General features: G+C 36.6%; 1 protein-coding gene across 1 annotated transcript; it reads right to left on the bottom strand.

Annotated features, from left to right (window-relative positions):
* Window positions 1-301: 301 nt before the first annotated feature.
* On the bottom strand, window positions 302-22,144 carry cttnbp2nla (CTTNBP2 N-terminal like a). Its single transcript, XM_051896721.1, has 5 exons — window positions 21,941-22,144; window positions 18,357-18,464; window positions 5,213-5,485; window positions 4,953-5,060; window positions 302-2,598 (listed from the first exon to the last, which is right to left on the bottom strand). The coding sequence occupies exons 1-5, from the start codon at window positions 21,953-21,955 to the stop codon at window positions 1,528-1,530; spliced, it is 1,575 nt and encodes a 524-aa protein (XP_051752681.1). The 5' UTR covers window positions 21,956-22,144; the 3' UTR covers window positions 302-1,527.
* Window positions 22,145-22,608: the final 464 nt, after the last annotated feature.

Raw genomic sequence — 22,608 nt, 5'->3', positions numbered from 1 at the left:
TCATTATTGCAAAATAAACACATTTAAGGTGTGTTTTTTTTTTTTAACTTAAAAAGTCATTATAGGTTTCAAATATGAATATGTATGAAATTAAAGAATATTTAAAGAGACGGTTCACCCAAAAATGAAAATTCTATCATTTACTCACCCTCAAGTAGTTCCAAACCTGTATGAATTTCTTTGTTCTGCTGAACACAAATGCACCCAACCCGTCTCTGTGACAAATGAATAGCATCTGATTTTTTTAACATCACCATTATTTGAGAAGACTACCACAAGTACATTTATACACAGAATCAGATTAAATCTCAAAATAACTTTATTTCGCATACTATTTTATACAAAATAGAAGGCAGTATATAGTGTATACTGCGCAGTAAGCTAGTGTGCTAGTATTCCATTCCACATAGTCTATGAATGGCTGAGGATGGGTGATACTGAAACTTTACCACCCAGTGGCCCCTGCTGGCTGGATTTAGGCGGTACAGATATGCAAAAATTTCTTCCAGCCCATGTCTACAAGTTTAACAAAGAATTTATAGATAATATTGGTTATAAAAATAACATTCATATCAAATCACAAAAAGAATACAAACTTCAAAGATAAACAGAACAAAACATTATAAGGTGATACAAACATCTGTAACATGATTCTGAGCGAGATGTGAATATTTAGGCTAAATATCCAATGTCTTTAGATATACAAAAAACAAACTGCTATGTGAGAAAGCAAAGGATTGTTTGCTCATGCAATCTGTAAATATATAGTTCAGTGTATAAACTAGATGACAGGGAAGGGTAAAATGGTCAGAAGTTCAAAAGTTTGGGGTTGGTAACCTTTTTAAATGTTTTTGAAGGAAGTCTCTTCTGCTCACCAAGTTTGCATTTATTTGTTCAAAAAATACAGTAATATTTTGAAATATTATTACAATTTAAAATAACTGTTTTCTATTTTAATGTATTTTATTCCTGTGATGGAAAAGCTATACTTTCAGCATCATTACTCCAGTCTTCAGTGTCACATGATCCTTCAGAAATCATTCTAATATGCTGATTTGCTTCTCAAGAAACATTTCTCATTATTATCAATGTTGAAAACAGCTGCTGCTTAATTAATTTTGGTGAAAACCATGACATTTTTTTACAGGACTATTTGATTAATTAAAATTTGTAGCATAAATGTCTTGATTAATGTAATGCGTCTTTCCTGAATAAAAATATTCAAAAAAATCTTACTGACCCCACACTTTTGAATGGTAGTGTGTCTATATATAAATATTTGTCAGAATAACAATATATAAAACTGGTGATTGTCAGCGATAAACAGGAGATTTTTCTCATGGATGACATACAGAATATATAATGTATTCATGCACACAATCAACATGCATTTGAATGAGATATTGTAACAAATTTACATAGAAAATATATCATTCAAATCTTCCAAAATGATTTTAAAAACCTGAAACGTCCCTTACAAAAAAAATCAACAGTGTTTGACGGGATCAAGTTCATCATTTGTGCTTGCTAGCCGCTAGATGACAGCACCAGGTCTGGTTCTTTGCTGCTCTCTGGGTTGCTGCTGCGTCCGCAACCGGCCGACATTTGAGCCAAGTGAGCAGCTCGGAGGGTGGCCGGAGAAGGCGGCGTTTCGGCGAGGCCTGGTTTCTTGGGTGGGATCGGAGGTGGGTTCCCTCTGTCGGCTCTGGGAATAGTTGGAGACCTGATGGTGGGAGACAACATCCCAGATTGGGCCAACGTGCGGTAATCTGTGCCGAAAGGAGAACTGTTGGGAGATGTTGGTGAGCTGGGACCTTGCTGAGTGCTGAAGCGACTCAGGGCCTGTGTGACGGTGCTGCGGGCTGCTTGTTTAGATGAAACGTTGTCTGATGGAGACACATGGGCCGCACAGGGTGAAAGGTCATGCGGACTGTTTGGAGGGGAAGAGACCGCCTGAGAATCTTGATCAGTGGTGCCTTGGAACTTGTGACGGGCTGCGTGGAAGCGCTGGTTGATGCCAGCCTGGTACGCAGCTTGTACACTGGGCATGTCTGGTGACTGATTGCTTGTCATAGGGCTGTGAGCTTGTGAACTGGTCAGAGAGCTCCCATTGGTTAACATATTCTGCTTCTCAACACTCCCATCTTCCTCCGTAGGAGTAAGATGTCCATTCATTTCTGTCTTGGTCTTATTTGATTCCTCCTCAGCATTGCTCATCTCTCTCCTCAACCTCTCTAGTTCTTCCTGTAGTGCGTTACAGCGTGCTTCCTCTTTCCGTATTCTCAGCCCAAGCTGTTCCCGTTCAGTGTCAAACTCGGCCAACAGCTCCTCTCTCCTCGCCTCCATTTGCATAGCCCGCTTCTTTTCCTCCTCAAGCTCTGCCCTCAGAGTCTGATTGGCCGCTCGCTCACGATCAAGGCGATGGCTGAGTTCGGTGGCACGCTGGGACTCCTCGTGTGCGCGGGTGCCGGAGCGTTTGCATTCCCGACTCAACGCCGTCATGAGCTGTTTATGCTGGACTCGCTGGTCTTCTAATTGATCGTGCAGTCGTTTGTTCTCCCTCTCCATTCGGGACGTCTTTGCTTTCTCAAACTCCAACTAAATATATGTATAAAAACAAATTAGTTCGAAATACACTGATAGATTCGTAGATGTACACAAGAACATTTTGACGTGACGTGTAGACAAGTACGGTGTCCCATACTTGGAATTTGTGCTCTGCATTTCACCCACAGCAGTGAGTATTGAACACACACACCATGAACTAGAATTGTCAAAAGTACCGACTTTGGTACCAAGTCGGTACTGCAATTTTAAAAATGTGACACTTTGAGCCCTGTTGAGCAGATTCATAAACACCACCGATTGGCCATTGTTTTCACAGCTCATCAGATATGTCTGTGATTGGCGTGATGAACGCTTCAAAAACGTTGTAAATAGTCATCAATGATGCTCTTCACCGAGCGCTTACAGAGATACACATGGTAGCGTTTGAAAGCAGGCGTCTATCGCGGACCAGTCTGCTAATAGACACCTGCTTTCAAATGCTCCCACTCCTGCTTTCAAAATGCTTTCAAATTCAAACACTTCCATGTGCTTTCAAACGCTCCAGTGCATTGATCTTTGTAGCCAATTACAGACATATCCAATGAGCCGTGAACACAATGGCCATTGGTACCGATTGGTACCGAAGTCAGTACTTTTGACAACTCTACCATGAACACACCCAGAGCAGTGGGCAGCCGTTTTTGCTCTCTAACCATTAGGCCACAACAGCCCTATCATTTATTTATATTCCCTATTACTTACTTACTTGTTTGTAAGGTAACACATTTTTGCAGAGAACACTACTGTTCAAAAGTTTAAGGTCTGTAAGATTTTATCATGTTTTTAAAGTCTCTTCTGCTCACCAAGGCTGCATTTATTTGATCAAAAATACAGTAAAAACAGAAATATTGTGAAATATTGTAACCATTTAAAATGTCTTCTGTTTCAATATATTTTGAAATGTAATTTATTTCTGTGATACAAAGCTGAATTTTCAACATCATTACTCCAGTCGTCAGTGTCACATGATCCTTCAGAAATCATTCTAATATGCTGATTTGCTGCTCAAGGAACATTTATTATTATTATTATTATTATTATTATCAATGTTGAAAACAGTTGCATTGCTTAATATTTTTGTGGAAACCACAATACATTTTTTTCAGGATTCTTTGATGAATAGACAGTTCAAAAGAACAGCATTTATTTGAAATGTTATGATATATTAAAGATTATTAATTATTAATTAAAGATTGTTATTAAAGAGCATGTTTTATTAAATAACGTTTTAAAACACCTTTTGACAAAGACTTTAACAATCAGGTTTGTTCATCAGCGACATTTTCTGTGGGATCAGGGCTGCACGATATTGGAAAAAACGTATATAACTGATATTTTGTTATTCCGCGATATACAGTATATTGCTATATGAAAACAGTTTCACCAGATGAATATCTCTATTTGGAAAGAATTTATCATTTGAATGATTGGGGTGATTTTGTAGGCGAGTTAATCTGCATAGAAAATAAATTACAAGCATAGATAAATACAACAAGATACAAATGAAATAAACAGTGCTTCAGCCTATGTTTTTCAGGTAAGTCTAACAGTATTTAGGTACAGATATTGAATAATCAAATGTAAAATAACACTGCATAGTCTTCACTGTATAAATCAAATATAATTAATCTTTGTTAAAGCTACAAAAGTGATTTTAAGAGCTAATGCACAGATCCGATATAATGATATGCATCTGTTTTCTTTCTCAATTGTTTACGCTCACGTAAACCATAAGCGTCTGTGTTTACGAGGATACTCGCCGAGACGGCCATTTTGACATAATTATGCGTGCATGTGTCCGTTCAAGCACAAACATACGAGAAAGAGAACGGAATTCGGTGTTCGCATTCTGTCTGCGCGGCTCTGTGTGTGCGCACAGAAAACAGATCTGAACAGAAGCTTGAATGTTTAAACTGACAGGACCTAAACACGTGCAAATGATAAACTTTTACTCTATGATGGTTAAACCTTGCAATTAATCCGAGAATCACGTGCATTTCGAACTTGGTGCCTGGTCTGTACAGATAACACATCAACTATGATCCCTATACTTGACATCACACATCGCAAATGTGCACCTCGCGATATTGATGCTAAAGCGTTATATCATGCAGCCCTATGTGGGATCTATAACAAGTTTGTTGTTATATGCAAAAATGTGCATATTTAATAAGATGATGCCAAACTTGCATATTTAAATGTGTAAAAATCATAATAAAAATTATGTTTGAATGTATATTTTAATAGAGCAAAGACTCATTTTGATTAGGGTAAAGGAAAATTGTAGCCTGTTCCCTAGGAGAACCTGGAATTAAGATCACTATAATATTATCAGTTCTTTGTACCTGCTGCAGGAGGCGCTCTCTCTCCTTCTCCAGAATGTACGTGACATCATCTCCTTCTGCAGTATCCTCAGCATGCTTTCTCTTCTCCTCCTCCAGATCAGCAATGACCTGAAACCACCACAGAGGGGCGGCAGAATGAGACAAAGATTAGCTTATAAACCAATCCAATCTCTCCTTGACCTGCTACACTCTGGTAAATCCAATTTAAATGATATGTAATGATGTCAGTTGCTTTTAGCTATTATGCAGTATAAACTCACCCTCCTGTGTCTGTTCTCGGCAACTGCCAGCTGTTTCAGCATCTTCTCCTGCATCCTTCTGCAGTGTCCAACCACCAGCTTCAGCACCGCCAAAGGGTCTGAGCGAGCCGTGGCCCCACAGCCCCCCTCTCGTCTCTGGGAGGAACTTCCGCCATCTCCCCTGGTCTGGCCTGAGCTCTGGAGGACCTCACTGTCTCTCTGCAGGGCCAGGAACGGGTCGCTCAGGTTGTATTTGCCATATCGCTCACACATGTAGGAATCTTTACGCTGGGCCTGCAGTGAGAGAGAGACAGAGGACGAGGGATTTATTTGATTATTTTAGGTGGATTTTATTAGATTTCTGCACATTTCAGTTCAAACAATTAGTGTTCAAAGAGATCAAAATGTCCATAGTTTCTTTTAACATGAAACAGCTATCCGAGATCTGTTATCTTGGTATTAAGGGGAGTTTGTGGATCATTTTTGTAGCTTCCATTTCATTTTGCAAGCCTTGTAAAGCAGTCTCCATTTTTCTCTTTCACACAGACACGCTCAGTCCATACTTGCTTTCTAAACAGGAAATGAGATGATACAGAGCATATGACCCTGCCAAAAGCAACATAAACCATTCTCTAAGGCTCTGTGTATATGTGTGTGTGTGTAAGTGTGTGTTCAGCTCTCTGTGTTTGCTGTTTTAAGTAAGAGGTCAAGTAAGGGGTCCATATAGGGATGAAAACAATTGCTTTAGTCTAGGTAGGGTCAATGCAGTGAATGGGACACCAAAAAAAGTTCCAGCTGGAGTAATTAAATACCTCCTAAAAATGACTCTGAACTAAAAGGGCTCATTTGACCTAGAAAAAAAAAACACAAGGATAAAGAACGGAACTGTTGAACAGTGAAGACAGAGTCACTGATAGCTAGGAAGAGTCTTATATTACAGGGTTCAAGTAATGTTGACAATTCCAGACCAACTACAAAAAAAAAAATAATTCTTGCAAAAGTTACCCAGGGTTACCCGGACATTACTGCATAAAGGCAAGGGTTGTCAAAAGTACCAGCTTCGGTACCAAGTCGGTACTGAAATTTTAAAAATGTGAGGATACCAGTGATTTTGAGCACTGTTGAGTGGATTCTTAAACACCTCTGATTGGCCATTGTGTTCACACACTCAACAGATATGTCTGTGATTGGCTACACAGGATTTTAAAGTTTCTACTATAAAGCGGCTCTCCAGTGTATTCATGTTTACTCGCAGACGTCTGACCACAATGGACTGAACAGAAGAAATGAACCAGAGAAGATTTCCACATCAAAGAAGGCGGAGCCTCAGAGCCACACCTACCTATTACATCATCGCCAATGGTAGTTCGAAGGTTGAAGTTGGAGCGAATATTTCTAGAAAGTTTACTTTGGCAAGCTGTTTTGAACTCCAAACAAACTTCGTTTTGGCCTGATTTTCTTTTCAAAATGACATCATACCAGTTTATTCTTTGATTTTGCTTGAGGTGTATCGGGATCTTTGGGGTGCTATAGTGTTCTGGGTAGTTGCTATGGTGTTCTGGGCTGTTGCTAGGTGGATGCTAGAGTGTTCTGTGTGGTTAAACTTATAAACATACTTTTGGTTGTAACAAAAGAGGTTGGAGCTTACAAGTAAGAAGAAAAGAGGGATGAAATACTCCACCTCCTTCAGGGTAGTTTGGAATAACGTGGCATGTTTCGCGATTCCAGCCGAAAGCTGTGGGAGTGGGAGCTGTTGAAAAATGACTAGACGTCTACAGGGAATAGAGGTATGTAAATTAATATCAGGAGGAGGGGTATGGATATGCATCTAAATACACACTCAGGGTCCAACATTAACGTTTTTCCACACCTGCCAATGGAGGATGAAAATTTACCTACCAGAAATAATTATTACCAGTCACAAAGATGTATTCTAAGGATGCTTGTTTCTGCCACTGAATAAAAAATAAAAAAGGTAATTGTGATTTTTTTTATCTCACAGTTCTGATTTTTTCTCACAATTGCGAGTTATAAAGTCATAATTGAATAATATAAAGTCACAATTGTGTATTATAAAGTCAGAATTGCGATTTTATCTCGCAATTCTGACTTTATAACTCGCAATTGCGACTTTATATCACGCAATTCTGACTTTATAACATGCAATTGCGACTTTATATCACGCAATTCTGACTTTTTCTCAGAATTGCATGTTTATATCAAAAAGTTAGTCTTTTTCTCCTCAGAATTAGACTTTATAACTTGGAATTGCAAGTTTATATCTCACAATTCTGAGAAAAAAGTCAGAATTGTGAGATATAAATTTGCAATTGCAATATCATTGCAATAAAAAGTTGCAATGACCTTTTAAACTGTTAAATTCCGTGGTGGAAAGAACAATTTAAAGGTTTTTAGGACTGTTTTTAGCATGTCATGATATATACAGTGCTCAGCGTAAATGAGTACACCCCCTTTGAAAAGTAACATTTAAAACAATATCTCAATGAGCACAAAAACAATTTCCAAAATGTTGACAAGACTAAGTTTCATATAACATCTGTTTAACTTATAAACATGAAAGTAAGGTTAATAATATAACTTAGAAAACAAAATTTTCAGTTTTACTCAAATTAGGGTGATGCAAACCCTAATGAAAGTCTCTGGAGCAAAGCTAAATTTTAGACGACAAATGTCTAATTTAACAAGAATCCAACCACAGGTGAGTCTAATTATTCATTACACAGGTGTCCAGCAGACAGTTGACTATAAAAGGGTGTTAAAACCCCTTCCCATTTCATGCTGTCAGCAATGGCACCACATGGAAGAGAAATGTCACAAGACCTGAGAAAGAAAATAATTTCTTTACACCAGAAAGGTGAAGGCTACAAGAAGATCAGCAAAGCTTTACTTATCAGTCAGAATACCGTAGCAAAAGTGGTACAAAAATTTTAAAAAGATGGAACTGCAACCATCTCACAGAGACGTCCATGGAAGTTAACACCTCGACAGCAGCGTCTTCTGATGAGAAGGGTTGAAGAAAATCGCCATGCAAGTTCACTGCAGTTATCTAAAGAAGTAGAAAGCCAAACTGAGGTGACTATTTCCTGTGACCCAATACGGCGTACACTACAGAGGAATGACATGCATGGGTGCCATCCACGAAAGAAGCCTTTCCTAAAGCCCAGGCACAAAAAAAGCCCGCCTAGAGTTTGCCAGGGCCCATGCTGACAAAGACTACTGGGACTCTATACTCTGGAGTCATGAGACCAAGATAAATGTTTTTGGAACTGATGGCTTCAAAACTGTATGGCGTTGCAAAGATGAGGAATACAAAGAAAAATGCATGGTGCCTACAGTGAAACATGGTGGTGGCAGTGTCCTTATTTGGGGCTGCATGAGTGCTGCTGGTGTCGGGGAGCTGCATTTCATTGATAGCATCATGAATTCACAGATGTACTGCTCTATACTGAAAGAGAAGATGCTACCATCACTCCGTGCCCTTGGTCGTCATGCACTTTTCCAACATGACAATGATCCTAAACACACATCTAAGGCCACTGTTGGATTTCTGAAGAAGAACAGGGTGAAAGTGATTCAGTGGCTCCTGATCTGAACCCAATCGAACACCTATGGGGAATTCTGAAGAGACAAGTTGAGCGTCACTCTCCATCCAGCATCTAGTCTCTAAAAGAGGTCTTCTTGGAGAATGGAAAGATAGATGTTGCAAAATGTCGCCAACTTGTTCATTCCATGCCTAGAAGACTTGGTGCTGTCATTAAAAATCATGGAGGCCATACAAAGTACTAGATGTAGTAGTTTTTGTTGTGGGGTGTACTCATTTTTGCATCACTCTAATTTGAGTAAAACTGAAAAATGTGTAATCTAAGTTATATTATTAACCTTACTTTCATGTTATAAGTTAAACAGATGTTATATTAAACTTAGTCTTGTCAACATTTTGGAAATTGTTTTTGTGTTCATTGAGATATTGTTTAAAATGTTACTTTTCAAAGGGGGTGTACTCATTTACGCTGAGCACTGTGTGTATATATATATATATATATATATATATATAATATATATGACAGTGGGATTCTCCACTGCATTGTCAAATCTACTCGACTCATCTGCTCTCAGATTGACAGATTCAAGTTGTAACATGCATGTCCATCTGGTATGTGTATGTGAGAGTATTTGTGTGTTTTAATGGTTTACTCAAGTTCAGCAACATAAAGCCTTGCCATTTGAGACAGTTCTAAGATTCGACTTCTACAGAAACAGGATTATCGGAAACTCACACACTAGCCATGATGAATGTGGTACATAAGTGTACACTTTGATTCTTTGTAAACCTCTCTGGTGCTGATGCTGGAACAGATAAATGTGCCGTGCAGACGTGACTCAATGAATGAGTGTTTTTCAGTTTCTGAAGCAGAAGGGGTGAGGTAGAAAGGGAGTAAAAGCTGTGTTTTTGTCCTGCTGAAGATGTTTAACAAAACATCGGAGAATATGAGGACTGTGGGTGACATTACCACCAATACTTTAATGAAAGCTTTAAAAAACATTTTACAACTGTAAAAAATACACACAGCAGCTTTAAAGATGAATGCCATTTGTCTTTGATGAATGCAATTTTCTTTCCAGATGTGACGTATCCCCTACTGAAACATATTGGAAGTTCAAATCGAAGGGCTAAATTCCCTGTTTTAGAAAGCATCCTGTAAATTATATGGAAAAAAAGAGAAAATGAAGGGAAAAAATAAAAAGTAAGGAAAGGCGTTTCTGAAGTAGACATCTTGAAGATAAGCATCTAGGAGCTGTTACATAACAAGTAAAATCTTATTTAACTGCTTTGATTTAAATTGATAGTAAAGTCAAAAGAAAAGTCGGGAAAAGAAAAGTCAAAAGGGATTGCAACATTACACAGGTCAGACTAAAATATTTGCCTTTTTAATTCGTTTTTTTTTTTTTTTTTTTTTTAAATAAAGTCAAAAACAAATCAGGCAAGAAAACAAAGGCAGAATGGTACTAAAACCTGTATTCTAACTAGGGATGCACCGATCCGATACTCAGATTGGGTATCGGCCGGATGGGACCGATCCAAATCCGATATTGTGCGTGTACTATTCTGTGTTATTGTTAAGCCCCAAAAAAGGCACAAAAACATTAAAAAGCACCATAAAGTTTTTGTGCATTACATTCCAAGTGTTCTGAAGCCATTCCATAGTTTAATTTGAGGTACAGATAAATATTTAAGTCGTTAAATTAAAGTTCACGTAAATGCCTCCCTCCGCTGCGGCTGTCAGTCATTCTCAATTCAGCATTTAAACTGCGTGTCGCGTTCGGTTACGACAGTCAACACATTTAAACTCTATCCAAGATGATTCAATGTTTCTACTATTATACTTCATCTGTAGACAAAGATACCAGTAATACAATACGCATCAGTATATCTTCACTTTGTGCTTTGAACTGCCGCTGCGCGCTGTGACTCCATGATGCTTCAAGCGCATCATTTTGCACACGGGATGCGCATAAGCGTTTTGTGCCGCTCTGTATGGGAGCCGTTCATATTATAATACTTTTGCGCAATGAAAGATTGTTAATAGCATTTTTTGTTCTGTCCTATATATCATATGTTGCTGCCTCATTAAAAAAAAAACTCTGCTATAAATTTAAAAGAAATGTCTTTTAATTTTATAGTATATATTTATATATAAATATGTTTAGTTTATGTCATGTATGACTCAAACATTCATGAAAGTCATGGATGAAGGAGTCAGCTGGACTCCTGCTTATTTTGAACGTATACCAAGCTAGTGAAGCTATTGGTTTATTTACAGTTGTTGCACTGATGCACAATTATTTAATAAATAATTCACTACATTTGTGCCTGTTTGTTATTTTGTTTTACAAAGTTAGGAAAGTAATATTTAAGTCAAGCCTGATGCCTTGCACAAAAGAATGATCCCAGTTTCTTCCACACAGTGATGCATACAGTTTATTAGGTAATTTAGCACTTTTTTTTTATTATTACTTGAATATCGGATCGGTATCAGCCGATACTGAATCCCAGGTATTGGAATCGGTATCGGAAGCGAAAAGGCGGATTGGAGCATCCCTAATTCTAACCACGCACATCCACAACACACTCACAACATGCACAGCGAGATGTTTGTAGTTACTTCCAGTTGAGATTTTCAGATTATTATTGTGACAGATAAACAATCAGCCTTGTAAACAAAATCTCACAAGATGCAGAATTCCATAGCCACTCTTCGTTATCTTGGACATTCTTCTGGTTTACACACAAAAATAAGCCCAACACAAACATCAAGCATTAGATGTTTAAAAAGAAGTATCAGACTAAAAGGTGAATTTAATCTAGTCCTAAAATGAATAATTTCCTGGGCTTTAAATATTTAAAAGACAATGTGTCGTTGCTGTACTTTGATACACAACACTCTGATCTATATTAGTCTATTCTTTATTTTTATTTTTTTATAGATTATTATATATTTCTTGTTTTAATATTCTTCCATTTGGCAATAAAAATCTGACACAAAAGCTAAACTGAAATAAAGGGACTTGAAAGTACTGTATTAAAGCTATTTACTTGAATACTAGATAATGTAAGCTCCAAATAGCCCAAATACACAACAGCTGTTCTGTATGCAAAATCTTTTGTTTGTCAAGTTAATGGATGTCTACTTTCTATTCTATATTTATGATGCTTTCAATAGTGTGTGTGTGTGTGTGTGTGTGTGTGTGTGTGTGTTTAGGCTAAAAGCTTGAGCAATTATGGGGGCCTTGGGAAGATTAACCTTACTAATGACTTAAGATAAGTCAGCCAGTCTGGTGCCTTCAAACAACCTTTATGTGTGTGTGTGTGTGTGTGTGTGTGTGTGTCTGTGTGAGAGAGTGTCTATCTGATAGAGAAAGATAACATACAGAGTATCTTCACTAAGAAAATTAAAGAGACCAGGGGATAAAGGTAAACAACATACTGACAACAGTGAGATACTTTTGGTATCTGCTACCTATAATCCCAAAATCCTCCATGCTAGCTCCTCAAATGACAAATATATATATATATATATGAAGCCATTTTTGAAATTTTAAGATGCATAAAACTTACTTTAAACTTTAAGATGGACACCTGGAGGGCATTCTTTCTGGAACACAAAGTCTAACTATTTAAAACTATTTACTTTTTAGTCACGAAATGTTTTCAAGTTTTCCCTCAAAAGTCAATAGCTGCTAAGGGGCATAAATAAGTATGGAAACGATTATTTGAGCAAAATACTATTTAGTTCCACTTTTATTTTTTTCAAAGAAAATACCACAAGGAAATAATGAATAATGTTTGTATGTACGATTAGCATGGCTAATGAAGTTATAAGCTGTTGTGACGTGATTTTTGCCCTCCTGATTTTTCCCTTTTTCTTTAGACCAAATGCATAAGGGACATTTGTCATGCGTCTATGTGTGTGATAGAGTCAGAGCAGAAAAGTCATGCCTTAATGACCTCATTCAAAGCAAGCAATGAGTGACAGAGATTGTAATCCCAGCATGCCAGAACATCGTCCCTAAAAACCACAGTGAGTTTTAGAAATATGCAGTTAGGTTAAATATATGCTATCTACTTAAAAAGTCACTTAAAAGTGATTAAAAGAATGGTAATACCCAAAATCTACTCTTTGTGATGCTCACATAGCCTCAGTCCAATGCTTTCAAGAACAGGAATGCAGCAGATAATATCTGTGCAGCCTTCCATACAGATTTACCACAAAAAAACATGATCTCAGAGCACAGATGCTGAGTTTTATTACCATACTAACATGATCAGATGAACCAACGGCACTACAATAAAGTTTAAAGCTGATATTAGACAACAGGAAATGTGCGTAATAATGTTTGACATGTTTGTGCAGAGAACAAATAACATTCAAAGTGTATTTTGGAATAAAACAAGGCTTGACCAGGAGCCCAGACTATTGTCGTTTGTACTGACGCAGATGATATGCTCAAAAGGGAAGTTGTCTTGCTCACTGTCTGGCTGAGTCTGAGTCATTCCTAAATTGCCAAATAAGTAAATCCACTTTATTTATATATATATATATATATATATATAATTTGGGTCCCACTTTATATTAGGTGTATTTACTATGTACTAACATTTAATTGAATCATTTGATACAATGCGCTTATTGTGTACATACATGTTTTTATATATTTTAAAAATACCTGCATGTATTTACAGCTGTAATTAATTTCTGTAATTACATCTATAATTACACTGTTGACCCTTCCCTTACACCTTAAGCCACCCTTAAACCTACCCATACCACCAAACCTATCCCTAACCTTACCCCTATTCCACCTCAATATAGCAGCAAAAGTGTTTTGAAATACATTATGAACACAATAAGTACATTGTACTTATTTTTTGATGTAAGTACATAGTAGTTAAGGAAATCTAATATAAAGTGTGACCATAATTTGCATACTTTTGACTAAAATATGAATTGGTTCTTAATGTTCTTAACAGTTCTTTTTGTGAGATTCACCAATATAATAGTACTGAATTGCTATATATTTACATACTGTTGTATTTATTTATATGGTACTCTAAAGTACTTTTTTAAAAAATAAAAAAGTGTAGCAGATTTGTTTTGCTGAGGTGATCCTGAAGATGTTTCATCTGGCTGTGGCGCACAAAAGTTGAGTTTTGTCTGCTGAGCTGCGTGTCCACCAGAAGTGTGGGATGGGGCCCAGCAACAGTGTTGGAATGTAGTAGGAGTCTCACAGAAAAAATAAATAAATAAAAATTAAACAGAAGAGAGTCTGATGGAAAAGCAAGGTAAAATGAGACCCAGTCGGCTCTAATTAAAGGCACACTATGTAGTTTTCGGCTCTAGAGGTCGCTTTTTCAAAACAAAGGCATAGCTTGATGATGCCTTGATTTCGCGGAATCATGGGAGGTGTTGTCTTCACGTCTACAGCCAGTGGAAAAGAATCTGACGAGACTAAGGCAGAAATCATACTCAGGCAGAAATGCGTTATTGCGTTCTAAAAATGAGATGCAGGCAGTGGAATGAGGAAAAAAAAGGCAAAGTTATTAAACGCGAGTTGAGCTTTTTTTTTAAAACTTGACCGCCGTGTTTTTAGAATGCCGTTTCATGGGTGAGACGCTGCAAAAGACGCGAGATACGAGTAAAACACCCAAACATGTCCGCCAAACATAAAAACAATAGGACAAATAGCGCAATGGAATGCAAAAACCTGTAAACCTGTTTGATATTTCATGTTTGCATAATGGCGACAGGCTGAAAGCTGCTGTTGTTTTCTGTTTTTACAAAGCATTTGCTGTTAATAATAGCCTATTATTGGTGTTATTTATTGCTATTACTTTTTGGCCAAGAAATATTTAGCATTTTCTTATTTTATATTATTTCTGAGTATATAGGATGTGTTTAAGATAAGTTTGTACAACAATTGCCTTCATATTTCAGGCATATTTTCTGCAAAGATATTTAACAAATTGTTTTATATTTACACCATGTTGATCACTTCATGTGTGGTGCACTTGGAATGGAACTTTTTTTTTTTAGCCAGATTGTTAATAAAGAGAATGTTACTTAAATCATATTGTAGTTAAGTTTTTAAGTTGGCTAGTTAAACAGTAAAAAAAAAAAATCGAAACCATGAATCGGTCAATCGTTCTGAAAAAATCAAGATTTTATTTTTTTGCCATATCGCCCAGCCCTACTGTAAACACACATCAGTTTGGTTGCACTTTATCTGACAATAGCCTGCAAATCAGTAGGAATAAACGTAATTTAATTAAAGGTTAAAGGTTTGTTTTTCTTTTCTTAGTTTGTGCTTTAATATAAAACATTAGCTTTGTTGTTATGTTAGTGTTGTTAATCATTTCCACACTGCTCTTATCAAGTGTTTGAAATGAATTTCGTTTCGTGCAGAGAGCTGTTGAATTGATCAGAGTTTAACGGAGTTCACTGTGAAGGTGGACATTCTGGTGGTGATTGTAAGAATGATGCATGTTGGTGTCAAATGTGTCTTGCCTATTTTTTCTTAAGGTCCAATGTTTCTCTTTCATTTTTTAAAGAGAAACATTGGACACATTTCATGATAATACGTTTAATTTATTTAATTTTAACGTGTAGCGCTGTTTTTTAAACTTGTAGTTAAGCTATAATGTATTTGTTATTTGTCTAAAAGCGATTAAAAACAATTTGATTCGTTCTGCATGACCAAAAACAGAAAGGTTATTTTTTCTCATGTTTTAGAGCTCCAATGTGTCCTTACAGGCCTCTTATCACGAAATAAAAAAAAATCATTATTTATTTGGAAAAATAAGTATTTTATTTTATTTTTCATTTATTTTGATAATGAACAGGCTGCGATGTCAAGCAGTGCTACTGACGTGTGCGCGTGAGGCGCCAGCTTGATCACTTGAACTGCTTCCTTACACCAGTGAAAACAACTTAAAATACTCATTTTTGGTCATACATAAACTGTAAAGAGTTCAATTATATCTGTGTACACTCACAATAAAAACATTTTGTTTTTGTAAAATAAAGAAAACAGGTACTGCTTTCTTCCGTCTTAGTTTGAATGTTTGAACGTCTTAGTTTGAACGTGTTTGCGTGGAGAGCGTTTTGTTATTTTTAATGAGTCACAGACTTTAGGCTAGAATTTAGGCTATCCATTCTAATTTAATTTAGCCTTTTAATTCTAACTTAACAATCTTGTCTGTTTAAACAGAAATGAACATTATTAGCTCCGTGGGTATAGGCCTAGGTTGATGTCAATATACAAATCCAATATAGTCTGTTACACACACACATGCATGACAAAACTGTGTTTACGGGAATATTTTGACATAATTTTCTGTGTATTTGTCCACGAAATAACCTATGAGAAGGCTCTTTTGTACGTGCTCTGGATGTGTGCGGAGCTCAAAAAACAGCGTGTGGGGCCTACAGAAGTGTTGTCTGCTTCATCTCGCGCTTGAATGTTTTAAAAATAAAAATACATTGTTAATAAGCAAAATCAAAATGTTAATTTTATAAAGAGTAGCCTAGGCCTATTCAATTCCTAGCCTTAAGTAGCCTAAATGTGATTCCAGAATAGATTTTTTTATTCCTAACCCTATTAATTAGCTACTATAGGCTACAAAATATTTCATTTATGCTATTGCATGTGAATAAATATGTGAATGGTAACTACGGGACTATGTTAAATAAATTTGTATTTAAATAAATTTTTTTTCTCAATATTGGTGAAAAATGGAGCAATATCGTCTGTAACTGACTTTTATTATCGACATCGCGATACTTGCGAGACATCGTCGATATACGATAATATCGTCATATCGCCCAGCCCTATTATTAACGTTACTGTAGTATGAAGCAGAGCAGGGCAGAGTGCTGTGGGAGCGGAACGAGGCCGCTGGAGTGATTGTTATTGAAAGACGAGCGCGACACACGGTTAGAGAGCAGCAGAACTTTTATTTTGCTGCAGTCGCTGCTTCCGCTTCTTTCACTCAAGCGTATGTGGGGTAACACAGAGCTGTTTTATCATATTAGATACATTTATGTGTTGAAAATGGTGTTATAATGTTACTCTGTGTGTTCGCTCGGCAGCTGCTATGAGACACTTGTTGCACACTGCACAGTAAGCTAGATCGATATTAGAATAAAACATATTCGAGGGTAACGCGGGTATGACGTCAATGATAGGCAACGCAATGACAAGGGATAGGACACTAGTTAAAATTGCTTATTTCTCTGGAATTAAACATTCTTGGAAACACCTAGGATAATGTACACAAGTCAACAAAATATATAACACTGTTCTAGTGGTTTTTGGATATTTTAATTAAAATATCTTACATATTGTGCCTTTAAAGGTCGATGAATGTTGTATTGAAAATAACTTGAGAATGCAGTTGAATTGGAAACGCAGCAAAACACTTAAGTTTAGGCAGGAAGTACAACAAACGGTGGGTATGATCAAATATCAATCCCTATGGCATTTATTTGAGTGTAGGTTCTCGGCAACTTTCCCAAAAACCATGTGAGATGTTTGTTGCACAGCTAACCAAGAACTCTGCATACCCAACGGCATTATTTCTAGCTTAAAGACAAGTTATACAAAGGCTAAAGTTATCTTTATAAATGTTTAGCCTTTACATATCTAAAATAAACTGAGCTTTGCCATAGATAAACTGGACACTTTTGTTTAATACACTAACAGGATGTTAGCGTTAATATGCTAGCGTGCACGATTGAGCTATGAACCAGACAGACATCTGGATTTCATTGAGTGATACAGCTATAATGTCTCTCCTGTGTATCTAGTCTGCTGTGTGAAGAGTTAAACCTGTTTGACAGCCAACTACTGACTGTCAATAGACAATAATTGAGGCATATCATTATTGAAGTACTGATTTATTAGTATTGATCATATGTAGCTTGTTTATATATTTATTTGAGATGTTTCAGCTCTCATTGAAGTGCCTCAATTCAGTATGTATCAGGATGAAGGGAACTCCCCAAGGAATACACACCACAAGATCATAAGAGCTGCCAATCACAGAGGGAGTGGCCTCCCTAATGGTGTAAATTGCGACTGATGTATGACTTAGGTCGCAGCTGCTCAGAAAACATGCAGCACTGTAAGTAGCTGAACATCTAAACATCTTGAATGGATAAATAAGTCCAGATGCTCCTGAATAAATTCTACATGATTACACAGGAATGGTTTCCTTTTTTTATGTTTGTTTATTATGTTTATGTGATGTTCATTGATCTGTTCTTCACAAAAAGCTATCATATAGCTTGAGAAGACTTGGATATATAACGCACAAGCACAGGTCATATCGACCACTTTATGGTTCTTAATGGTGTTTTTGGTCTAAATTAAGAACTGTATGAAGATTCTCCAAAAATTCCACAAACATATGGGTTTGAAATGGCATGTGGCTGCGTAAATAATGATAAAACCTTCATTTTTGCGTGAACTGTTACTTTAAGAACCAGGAGTAGCACAATTTGCCCATACTGCCATAGACTGCAGCATACAAAGAAACTATAGAAACATTCTTGTCCTACATCAGCACTAAAATGAATGCACTAACCTTGAGTGCCTGTATGACAAAGTCTCTGGCCTCCAGCTCTCCCTCAAGAACACTGAAGAGCAGCAGCACGTCTCTCTTGCTCAGAGCCTCCACATTTAGCCTCGCCTCCTGAAAAGAGAACAAAACATGGAGCAAATGAGTGTGTGAAAAAATACAAAATAATACTCAAATGTATTCAGGGAATTCAGGGAATGTTTTCATCAAACGATACACTACATTAGGGCAAAGTTTAGAATAAATTGTTTGGAAAACATGCAGTCAGGCAACAATATCCAAGTCTACAAATCCTTTTCTTTCCTTCCCATCTGCAGACCAAATGACCGCAGTCTGCTAAAATCTTGATGTGCATGTCTTGATTGTACAGTGTGCTGCTTATTCAATGCACATTATAATGAAATAAACAAGACAAACCCACAGTAAACAAGTGCACTAAATAGTTTTTCTTTATGTTTTCAGTATGAATGCAGCATGCAAATGTTTTCAGTTACCGGTACCATTAAACATCAAATTGCAGGCATATTTGTCACACACACTTCCATTTAAAAGTCTGTAAGATTGTTTTAATGTTTTTGAAAAAAGTCTTTAGCTTTTATTAATAGTAATACAGCATTTTCGTCTGTCGAAAGCTAGTTATTTTAGTTTTTAAAGTTTTAAATATGGATATTTTTCTTACACAAACGCATCGCTTCACTTCAGAAGGCCTTTATTAACCCCCCGGAGCCGTGTGGATATCTTTTATGATGGATGGATGCACTTTTTTGGGCTTCAAAATCTCATCCTCTATTCACTGCCATTATAAAGCTTGGAGGAGCCAGGATATTATTTAATATAACTCTGATTGTATTCGTCTGAAAGAAGATAGTCATATACACCTAGGATGGCTTGAGGGTGAGTAAATCATGGGATAATTTTCATTTTTGGGTGAACTATTCCTTTAAAGGCAGGGTAGGTGATTTGCTTCAAAAATATATATTCAGAACACCTGGAATATACGGCACGTGTCACATGGGATCATTCTGTGATTCTTTTGCGTTTTTAAAAAAAAAGCTTGATGCTTTTTTCTATGCCATTATACGGACAAGTGCAAGTGTGAGATTTTTTTAAAAAATTCTCCTTTTGTGGTCCATAAAAGAAAGAAGGGCATACAGCATTACATCAACACCGGGGTGAGTAAATCATGACTTTATTTTCATTTTAGGGTGAACTATCCCTTTAACAGGCTTGTCTGAGAGCATAATGGCTATAGATCAGAGCTGTGATCTCAGGAAAAACTCCCATTCCCATGTTGTGTTTCTTTCTGTGCAGTTCACAGGAAAAGAAAAAAGCAGGTCATTTTTTCCATTTTACTCTTATGAGTCAAAGCATCTTTCACACATCAAAGCTAAAGCGGCATTCCACAACTTTTCTTTTGATAGACAGCTAGTGAAAGAGACTTGTTGTTGGTAGGGTAAGACTGACTGAAATTCCTTCCCGAGCACTCACTTCTAAATACTCAGTAATTGCGCATGGATAACCTTGAAAGCATCGAATTTCACTCTCCCATATAGCTGTGCGCACCATAAATGCTCTGACCCTGTGCTGCAAGCCTCAACTGAAATAATCTTATGAAACTTGAATCTAGATTTCTTCGCTCTGACCCCACTTTGCTTTTAATGGTGCTTCATGTTGAGATTTGTGTGGTTAGCCAAAGTTTCCACATCATGAAGTCACGAAGGAGTCTCTGAGTGTTACATAATATGCCCGGAGACGGAAGACGTCCAGCTACTGTGCTCTAGCTGAAATTTGGAAGCTTGACTTCCACGTCAGAGCTCCCATAAATCGCATTACTGTACTTTGCAGTGCATGAATTCAAATTCTCCCTTTCATCTGTGTTTTGCAACCTTTTGTCAAAGTTGTCCTTGCAAATTGCAGTCAGGTTCCTTTTGATGTTTTGTGCATCAATGGGATCTGCATACTAGATCTGAGGCCAGTATGCAAGAAAGCTTTCATGGTTTTGCGGTCTGCCATTTCAAACAACGCTAATTTGAAGCGTGTTCCTATGCAAAGCCATACTTTATAGACGCGCTAATTTCACAACTCCACTTTGGCTTTTATAAAACCAAAGGAAAATGATTTCTAATCAACTTTAATAATTAATGTGGTTCAGATAACGTAATATTTTGAGTTTCTGTTGATTAAATCAATCGCCTTTGTTGTATTAACTCAAATTTTTAATTTCAATAAACTCAAAATTTTAAGACAACCAGGTAACTTTTTTAAGTTAAACCAACAATTCTTTTTTTACAGTGTAGTCATTTCAAGTGTGAAAAATACTTGTAGACTTCTTAACTAGACTCATTTTGTTTAAGCCAATGTCTCTTTACTAAAACTTGTGATTCAGCATGAATCATTATGTGGATATGAGGAAAAGGAGATAAAAAGACTCAAAACATTCTTAGACACTTTTGTGCATCTACAGAACCTTTCTTTCATGTGCACTTGAGGATTATCCGATAGTGTTCTTCATGGTTGACTAATTTGGCATTTCCTTTTTAATGGTGTCCATGCCTCTCTGAATTAAAGGGTGCTACAGCATTCAACATAGGCCCAAATGCTTCTTAAATTACCCAGCATTTCACCCTGGAGCTAGACTGAAGCAGTCAGTGTTTGAGTCCAAGCTCACCCGACATGTCAGAGGGTAATTAATTTAATCCTCAAGCTGCTTGTGAGCTACAAAACAGATGGCCCAATGTCAACTGCCTGTTGATGTGATCAGCTGTACAGACTACATACATAAAGTGTAATATTTTTAACTGTTAAACCATTTAAACAGTAAAAAAAACCTGCAAATAGGATTTCGAAAATATACAAAAAATAAAAATATTTTAAAAATATAAAAAATATAATATTTTGAGCATATACTATATTGAACATTTATTGTATTTATTAAATATATTGAGTTATTTCATACTATACTGTAACATTTTATATATATAATATGAAAAATGTATAATTTTTCATACTATACTGTAAAAACTATACTCTTTTTCGTTGATATTCTTTGGCGTAGTGTACTGCCTATCTAGAATGCAGTTTTGGGCATCATATGTGCGTGCAGCATTTCTGGACTCATTTCTGGGATTGATGTGATGCCCAAAAATGATGCACGCGCCTATTGATACACAAAAATGCCGCCTAGGTAGACAGTTTTAACTCCGTTTTGAGACGCAGACTTTTACAATTACGCATATCTGACAAGCAAAAATCAGTTACCAAAAAAAAAAAAAAAAAAATCAGTTTACTGTTTACTTTAAAAACCGATGTCTCGACTATTTGAACAGTTTATTCTTATTTAAGTACAGCTCATATAACAAACTCCGTTCAGGAAGGATTTGTGTACTTGCTTAACGATTTCTTGAGCGTTTTTAAAACCGTTTCTGTCAGAACTGTCGGTTATTTTAAACTAATCAGCATTAACTATTCAAACTATTCATACAATCTGCATCCTGTCTTTGCAAAAATACTTTCTCTTCCTCTCGTGCTCATTTTCTTCTACTTTCTTTCTCTATAAATACTAAGTGATATGTTAAAGAGAACATTCTCACCGTTGTGGGTGCCATGCCAGGTTTGATCAGCTTCCAATATCGCTCATCGAGCAGCACCGTTGTTGAAGATCGGCTTCACCGAAGTTCATTTACTGTGAAGGAACGCAAACGGACATCTTAAACAGCCAATGAGATGCCAGTGTTTCGGCGCAAAGGGCCAATGAGAATTGAGATGCAGAGACAGGAGGCGGGACTTAGCGTGAAAAGTTTATAAGATGGGATTCTTTGTGCTGCGACCTGAAAGCAAAGCTCTCTTCGGTACTGAACTCCCACCATGACTTAAATCATGACATATTTGGACGGGATTCTTTGAAAAATCAAATTTTTATTAGTATCAGGGTCGAGTTAGATAGGCGACCACTCTAAAGTCATCTTAAATGTTGAAAAAATGTAGACGGGATAGTTTTAAGTTTGACGAAATACATGTGTGCCACCTAGTGGTGTATTATTGTAATTTAAAATGAATAAATGTCATTAGCAAAATATTAAACTGCGTGGCATTTTATTTAAAGATAATAAATAAAGCAGAACGTTTAAAAAAAAAAAAAAAAGTTTGTTAGGTTTTAAATGGCAAAACAGAATGTTTTCTTATGTGAGTGTTTTGTTATCAATGTAATGAAAAATTAGGTGTGGAGTAAAATTAATGAAGCTGTGCAAGCAGTTAAGGT

The sequence above is a fragment of the Ctenopharyngodon idella genome, chromosome 6, assembly GCF_019924925.1.
Source record: "Ctenopharyngodon idella isolate HZGC_01 chromosome 6, HZGC01, whole genome shotgun sequence".
NCBI lineage: Eukaryota > Metazoa > Chordata > Actinopteri > Cypriniformes > Xenocyprididae > Ctenopharyngodon > Ctenopharyngodon idella.
This window is presented reverse-complemented; position numbering and strand designations above follow the sequence as displayed.